Source organism: Phalacrocorax aristotelis, chromosome 4, assembly GCF_949628215.1.
Source record: "Phalacrocorax aristotelis chromosome 4, bGulAri2.1, whole genome shotgun sequence".
Lineage (NCBI taxonomy): Eukaryota > Metazoa > Chordata > Aves > Suliformes > Phalacrocoracidae > Phalacrocorax > Phalacrocorax aristotelis.
Genome location: NC_134279.1, coordinates 77,922,764 through 77,931,354, shown reverse-complemented (window position 1 = coordinate 77,931,354; position 8,591 = coordinate 77,922,764). Strand labels below are relative to the sequence as shown.

General features: G+C 46.5%; 1 protein-coding gene across 1 annotated transcript; it reads left to right on the top strand.

The window, feature by feature from the left end:
* The first annotated feature begins 268 nt into the window (after positions 1-268).
* Positions 269-7,612, top strand: CD8A (CD8 subunit alpha). Its single transcript, XM_075092163.1, has 6 exons — positions 269-395; positions 947-1,306; positions 1,879-1,968; positions 2,540-2,656; positions 4,269-4,299; positions 6,683-7,612. Exons 1-6 carry the CDS (start codon positions 350-352, stop codon positions 6,735-6,737), a joined length of 699 nt encoding a protein of 232 aa, XP_074948264.1. The 5' UTR covers positions 269-349; the 3' UTR covers positions 6,738-7,612.
* The last annotated feature ends 979 nt before the right edge of the window (positions 7,613-8,591 follow it).

The window sequence follows — 8,591 nt, the reverse complement described above, 5'->3', positions numbered from 1 at the left end:
GAGCTGGAGCTGCTGTGAAGCCCCAGATGGCTGAGGGACAGCAGGCTGCAGTGGCTGATCCTACCTCAAGCACAAGCATCATCAGTCTGAATCTCTAGGGGAGTCATCGAGGCAAAATCCTTGAGGCACTGTTAAGAACCGATAGCAATAAATGAGCCCAAATTCTGGATTATAACTTAATTTCTTCAGAAAATTTTCCCCCCTTCATTTTGTCGCAGATGCCGAATGCCATCTCTTTACCCATGACATCACATCCTCTCCAAAGAGCGACACAGCCTCCTAAGTCAATTGAGAAAGATCATCTCTGCTCCGCTGCACCATCCCCAGGGACGGCTACCCCTAGGAGAAGATGGCTGGGTCTCCTGCACTGCGCTTCCTGCTCGCTCTGTGGCTCTGTGAGTATGGACACAAGGTTGTGCATCCCCTTCACCGGGAGGGGCAAGTAAACTCCTTCCACTGAACCCAAAAAATTGGGCTAAATAGTTAAAGGGAAAATAAAAAGTAAACCAAAAAGGCTGACTTTGAGGTTTGCTCAGTAATTGTGGAGGGAAAGGCGGCATCACCTCAGCCAGCGTAGGGCAGCCAGAGGGGCGGCTGCAGCATCATACGCTTCGGGAAAGGAGCCCGGTTGAGAAGTGGTTCTGGAGGGGACAGGGAAAGGGGAAAAAAAGGGGATTTAGCAGCAGTGCTTCTAGGGAGTCAGTTCAGATAAGCTGGGAAGGGGTACCATCCCCAAGAAGGCTTTTCTAAAGGGCAGCACACATCTTTAAAGCCCGGGTGGCTGATTGCTGAGCATCCAGCAAGGACTCCAGTAAAACCTTCAAGTCATCCAGAGAGCACTATCATCCTTTGCATTTGATCTCACACCCCCAGGACAGGGAACGAGGTTTTCCTAGGGGGACGTGGCTCTTCCCAAGCGATGCCCACAAGGATTTCTCTCCCACAGGCTGCCCTGGGACCTGGAACCAGATGTACCAGATGACGGTCAGGCTTCATAACAGTAAACTCCAGGCAGGACAGCAGCTGAAGCTGGAGTGTGAGACCAACAAGGATGACAGTGGCGTATTCTGGGTCCGCCTAGACAAGAATGGGACCCTTCACTTCATTGTCTTCATTTCCTCCCTCTCCCGGACCACCTTTGAGGGGAACAAGAAGACATCTACACGCTTCGAGGCGAAAAAGGAGAGCAAGTTCTACTGGCTGGTAGTGAAGTCTTTCACATCACAGGATGAAGGGAAATATTTCTGCCTCATGAACATCAACCAAATACTGTACTTCAGCCCTGGCCAGCCTGCCTTCCTCCCAGGTCAGCAACACCTCCACCCAACCTTGCTTAGCTCTGCCAAAATATCCAGCATTCCTGCCTGTGCCTTTTTTAATCAGTTGCCTCTCCCACAAATGCCATTTCCCTGCTTGCTTGCCCAAGGCATCTTGTGACTAATGTACCCGTCCTCCTGCCAGAGGGCCCCTGCTTGCCATTTCTTCTCGTGGTATCACCCCTGCCCAAAAGCTAAGGCAGACCCAGCATCACCTCCCCATCCCCGCTTCTCCATCCTATTCGCGGGTCTGAAGGGATGAGACTAAAGCAAAGCCCATAACCACTCCCTCCTTCCTCACCTCACATAGGTCCCAAAAGTCCTACCAACCTCAGGGTACTCAAGCTTTCTGAGGGTGGTGGCAGAAAGCAAGAAATAAGGATCCTGCGGCTCCTTACTGGGTCTTGGGAGACCCCCCTTGGGGGGAGTCATTATCCAAAATAGGCTCCATGAAGCCTCCCTGGACCTGAGCCCAGCCACAGGAGCAGCTGTGCCCTGGCAGGGGTGGGAGAGAGTTATTTTGGTTTATTGATATGCTGTATTTATCCATTTTCACTTATAGTTGCCACCAAAGCAGCACCTGCCACACCAGCACCCACCACCCAGCATGGCATCACTGAAAAGGACCCTTGCACGAAGACCCCAGATCCAGGTAGCCCAGGACACAGGGAGGGAGCGGGGAAGAGCTGGGCTCTGGTCCACTGACAGAGGGGGACCCTGCCAGCATTTTGGGACTGGGGGGGTGGGGGGACAGAAATCTGTAGAGCTTTATTAGAGTTGCATACCTGGGTAAGTGCAGCTGGGAGCGTTAAGCCCCAATGTTTCATCCCAGTTAGGAAAAGCTAAGGATGACTTAGAAAGCATGAGCATGGCTCCTGGCTGGGCACACTGGGAGGAGGTGGAGGGAGGGCAGAGCCTTGGCGGCTGGGGCTGGTTTCAGCCTCAGCAGGGGACATGAGAAAACTTTTGGCTGCGTGTCCTCCCTCAAGTCCCCAGGAAAACACTGGAAGCAGCAGCACTAATGAATGCTCCCCTCTGGGGACGACAGCCACGCTGCACTTGTGGACATCCCTGGTGCCCACCTCTGCCTTTGGGGGCCAGGGGAAGCCCTCTGCCTCACCGCCAGCCTAGCTGAATGCCAGGCAGCCCTTGGCTCCGCCAGAGCTGGCTGTAACACCAGCCACGACCACCTGGTGGACCTTTCCTCTTCTCTATTCCTGCAGAGAGCAGCAAGGAGGAAGACATGAATTTGTTCTGTAACATCTTCATCTGGGTTCCCTTGGCAGGCGCCTGCATCCTGCTCCTCATCGCCCTGGCAGTTACCGTTGTTCTATGTCAACGTAAGGCTCACCTGCAACCCCCTGTAAATATTCCTCTAGCCCAAAACCACAGCCCTGTCCTTCAGGGGAATGGATCTTTTAGCTATCCCCTCATGTAGGCATCAGATAACCAGGATACAGCCAACCCAAGAGAAGGACACTGTGAAAAGAAAAAAAAAAAAAAAATCAGTGTCTAACTTCCTCATCAGTAGGCTTAGCCTGAGAAATAATTATACATTTCTACACAAGGAAGAAAAATAGATTACAAAGAGAGAAAGCTTACTTTATCAAACAGTATTGCCTCTACCATCCTTAAACTGGTGTATCGAGGGTAAAAGTACCAGAACCTGAAACGCTTTGACAAAATGGGATAAACATGCTCCAGCACGGGGCTTGCAAATTCAGATGCCCAGACTCCCATTAGCAGCTTGAGCTGTAACCAAAGAAGCAGCTTAATTACACAGGTTCAGACTGCTACGGTTAAAGCAGTAATGCAAAATCTCTGGGTAGGCAAAAGTCCTTTGGTGAAATTCCATGTTCGAAATGTCTTAAAATTACCCTGAGCAAGCTGTGAGTGCAAATGTATTTAAATCAATTTAACGCTCACTGAAATCAGTTTAACTTTCCTTTGGGGAGTTTCCCTGAAACCCCCAGAAGTTACACAGATTTCATTAAACTGGCTCAGCTTGTTTCCCCTGGAATACCAAAATGTTTTGCTGCTGAAGTAACCTAACTAGATCCTCACTGACCCAGCAGCCTGGAGCTGAAGTGAGATTGATTTGCCAGCTGACCCAGTTTAAAAAAAAAAAAAAAATACAATTTTTCAGCATCTTTCAGCCCTGAAAATAGCGATCACCAGGGTCTGCAGCAAGAGGAAGGAATAAATGAAAAAACACTGATTTTTGGCTGTGGCTCCTCATTCTTCTCAAGGGCAATAGCTGATGATGCGGCAGAGCACTCGGAGTTGGTCCAAATTCCCTCCGAAGTCACCAGGAGCCCTCCACCTGCACTAGGATTCCCTGGTGACCTGCAACATCTATTAACCTGCAAACGCCACTCAGTGATTTATTTCTGCCTTTTAATGCTGATGTGAATCATCAGTGAAAAGCCATTAGCTGCAATTAATTTCTGCAGCAGGCAGCCTGAACCCTCAAGGACAGGTTTTTACCTTGCACTGAAATGAATGGCTTGACACTGTATTTCACTGAATACGTACAGACGTAGATGCTAAAATGGGGAAGAATATCGTTCAACTCGGTTGCATGCAGCATGGCATCGTTGCCACTCGTCTGTTGCAGAAATTAAGTGCTGCCAGAGGATTTTCAGCAACATGCCAAAGTCACTGGAGACAGCAAAAAAATAGAATTCACTGTCAGTGTTCCCAGGCTGCCCCTGCTACTGTTATTCATGTGAAAATTTAACTCATGAAACTATTGAAGTGGGCTGCTGGGGAAATGCGAGCTCCAGCACTGCTCACTTGCGTGGCTTTCCTCAAAAATAGGCTTGGTTCATCCACTGTTAGTCTTACAGACAGCAAGCTGCTAGGGAATGCCAGCCCTACCTTGCTACGGAGTTTCTTTGCTGAGCTGTGACTCTGTATCTTTGAAGTAAAACGTTTTCTTTTTTATTTCAGAAACCAGAAGACGAAGATGCAGATGTAAAAGGTTAGTAAGGAACAGGCGTTCGCATTTTTCTCTTAAACTTGGCAGCGTCTCACCCTCAAGGGATTCAGCAGGCAGGTGCCAAAAAGTGACCTAAAAATTCTTCATCCAGTGTACGGTGGATGGGAAGGGGCTGGGTAATGAATTAAGGGCAAGAAAGAGAGGTAAGATTCTCTTCTCCTGTGTGTGTTTTTTTAAATTTAGGAATTAAAATCACTGAGCACTGACACTGCAGTCGTGACTAAACAGAAAGACAGGACTTCTCTATAGCAGCCTAAAAACTTTGTGCATTACCCGATGCTATAACTAACAGCCCATTTGAGCGCTCCCAGTGCACCCCTCCAACTTCAGCCCGGGGGTGGCCGTATTTCATCCCTTCCCCTCCCCAAGCTGTTAATTTGATTTTTTCGCTGGACCTCCAGGTTGTGCCCATGGATTAGATGCAAGTCATTGCATCCCAAACTCCCCCCTGCACAATTTTGGACCAACATCACCATGGCTTTATGCCTCTATTTCCCAAAGAGGCACTAAGTAACAGTAGCAGAGAGGCTGATGCAGCCCCAGATGACTTTGCTCAGAAACAACATTGCAGATATGTATAGCTTTAGAGTCAACCTATTTTCTAGGGCAGACTGGAATATATTTTTTTAATGCTGTCCCTCCAGCATCCCCAACCCACTCATCATCCTGAGTCACCAGGAAAACACCATCAGAATAAGAATTGCAGTTTGCCAGTTTAGAAGAAGAAATCCTTTTGCCCACAACTAATGCGCCTTTTGCTTCTGCAAATTGACCTCCCTGCCACGGCCTCTCCACCTTGTCCGTTCTGCAGAAACCCACTTCTGCAGTTTTGCAAGCTTTGTGCTGAGAGTGCACCCCAGGGCTTGTGGCAAGAGAGCACTCTAGCGCCAAAATCCCTGCTACTGCTCCGGCCAGGCCAGTACTGGGCTAGCACTTGGAAAACCTGGGTTGCAAGAAAGTTTGGAAGAGTATGTTCACACCTCTGGAGCCTTATTCTTTGCAAATCGGGCATCTTTTAAAACAGATAAATTCAAATTCCCTGTTATAGATGCATGGGTTTCATAGTAAAAAAGTTCAGTTTTTTAATATGATCATTTAGAAAGAAACGATGACTAGGAAACGCCTCCCTCCCCCTACATTACAGAAAATGGATCCCTACAATTTGCTTTTTCAAAAGCAGAATCCATCAGAAATCAGTGCCTGAATAATAACATTTAAGGGCAAAGGCACCGAGTGGCAGCGCCTTGTGCCCCTCGGGTACAAACTTTCTGTTTATGTCAGAATACAGCCACCCCTACAGACATGCTTTTTTCTTTTATCTGTCTGAAAAAGGGAACAGCCTGTTGTTTTTACGATGGATATTTATCATACCCAGCGCTCCTCTGATCCTCGCCTGGCTTTCCAACAGCTAAACGATAACAAAGAGCTCTTGCAGCCTTGTTTAGGACGATGCTTACATTCTTCACTTATCTCAACTCCTGTTGCCAGCCCCATGCAAAGATGTTCTGTCCCTAAGGGGAAAAACATGCTACCGAACTCTTCAATTTTGCACTGATAAAGCAGTTGGGTTACAAGCGCCTCGGGAAATCATCTCATCAAGGACAGCTTTCCTTCGGCAGTGCTAACATGACAGAGTTCTGGTTTAAGCAACTGTAGGATACTTAAGCTTTTATTTAGAGAGGAAATTCCTGCTGCTCTGAGCTGTTCCCACTTATTGAAATGAAGCTCTTTGGAAGTTAATAGTGCAATTCACTCAAAGAGCGCCTCAGGATCTGGCCTGGGATTCTTGCTGGCAGCTGAAGGATTCATTTTCCACCACAAATTAATCTTTAGTGAAAATGGGTGCCAAATCTCCAACTCATTAAATCAGCATAAAACTATCAGTTGCTGGAGACCAGTAATTTCTATCATTCTGGGAACACGCTGGTAGTCTAGAAAGCCTCCTTTTAAACTCCTCTGAAGGAAACCGGTTTGCAACAAGCAAAAGTCTTTATGAACTGATAACAGCTTCCCCAACTCCAAAAAAGCCCTGAGCTCTTCCTTCTTCATTCATTTCTGAATGTGGAAAGAGGCTTGATGAGAGGAGTGTGCAGAAGTCAGTGGCAAATTTTAAAAAGCCTTTTTTAATATATATTAGTGTAACAATCGATTAGCAGCAGATCATAAAGTCCTTCTACTGGCTGTCACTAGCTGAAATGTTGGCAGGTCCTTCACTAGCACAAAGACGATTTAGGAACACTTTGCAGCCTGCTCTTGGAGGTCCCTGGCTGCAGACCAAGGCTAAACGAGCTGATCAGCAGCCATACATTAATTGCTTTCTTGTTCCTTCCACATCAAAGTAAATCAAACCCTTTTCTCTCTCTAGACCCGTGAATGGGAAGCCCAATGTTAAACCCAGCGTGCCGAGCCGACACGTATAAGCACCTGCACCTTCTGGATTCTGGATCGTCTTCTGGGAGCCGTCACTGCGTAAGCCCCTCACCTACGTTATCTGTAATGCTACTCCTCATGCACTCTACCTTGACAAATTTGAAAAGACAAGCTGGAGCAGACGCATGGACAGCAAGCAGGCACTTTTTCTGTGAACCGCACACTAAAGCACAGCTCCTTCCAAAACCTGGGGTTTTTCAAATTGATTCCCAAGGCCAAATGCCGTCTCTATCCCCAGTGACAGAGCTCCGTGGTTCAGACAAAAGAAACAGGTCAACCCTGATGCTGACATGTATCAGTGATAAGCTGATCAGAAGGGTATTATAGCTGGACCTTTGCTCAAGAGTCTATAATAATTATTTCTAAAACGCAGCCAAAACTTGAATTTGCTACAAAATGACTTAAAAACAAACGCCCTCACTTAACACAGTTTTTGTGGTGCCAGGCATCTCCTCGGAGCTTCAGTTTCATCTCACATAACACAAGGCTGCACTGAGAAAGTAAACAAGGATTAAAAGGCTGTACTTTTAGGTTTTTAGAGTCCTGGGGGCTAGCGTTCACTTCACCTCTTGCTATCCTTGTTCTGCTGCTGATAGCCCCACTGCCACAGATTTAAGCGGGAGTTTTGCCTGAGCAAGAAAGGTGGGATTTTCTTTCTTTCTGGAAGAAATGGTTGAGTGGTAAATAAAAAAAGACTTTGTCACTTGCTTTGGTTAAGCAAGACTTAACATACCAACTTGGGACATGGTGACTGACTACAATGAGTTCTGCTTTTCTCACCTCTGTATTTGATATAAGTTTTCTTACTACACTTGAAAATCAAGAACTGAGAAAAAAATAAACCAAAGGTTTCTAGTCAGACTCAATAACGTTTATTCCTTTCTTCAGTTCCTAGCCTCAGAAAAGCTAAAATCCTGCGTGAAGATAATAAATGAGGGTTTGAGGAAGTCCTGGGTAAGGGAAAAAAGCAGTTACTTACACACCAGCCTGAGCCTTACGGTGCCAGAGTTCAGCTCTCAGCTTACCACTGCCTAAAGTCATCTAAATTAATTTTCCCAGATTCTTGGAAGATGGGCCCCATAACACTCCCTCATCCCAGGGGGGTGCTATGAAAGTGGATGAGATAAAGACTCTGGAGGCACTCAGGTATTCTTGCCAAGGGGCTGATAAAAACCTGGGAAAAAAGAATGAAAGAAACCCTTTGCTAGTTTTCTCCTCTGCAAACAAGCTGGAAAGGCGAGAAATTCAGAGGGGAATAAAGTTCTTCCAAAATTAGTTCTTTATAATACTTAATTGGGAAAAAATTAATTAGGGATTAGATAAATATATCTAAATAATAGCAGGCAAATACTGAATGACACAACTATATCTATCTACACACACAATATATATACACACACATAAAGGATAGAAAAGTCTTAACACTGAAATTCCTACAAATTCAAAGACATTAAGAAACACTCATCTATTAAAGTGGCCTAGTTCAAGCCCCAGGTGCTGAGGTGGGGAGAAGCAAGGCTCTCACCACACCTGCAGTGCCAGACTGCCCCATCGCAGAGTCAGCCTCGTCACCAACGTGCAGCTGCATTTTGGCAACAACATGAAGCAGATCTACTCACCGCCCCGTTTCTAGGCAGACTAGGTCCAACCTTTAGCCCTGTTTTAATACTTTATGGTTACCTAAACCAGTCTGATCTTGTCCTACGGTCAGCTCTAACCATGCAGGTGAAAAGCTCATACCTCCTCTCTCTCTCCTACGACCACCAATTTCATTATCAGCTCGTCCTGGAGACTCTTGTTGACCTAGTTTGAGCTAAAAGTTTTCACTTATAAAGCCTTCATTT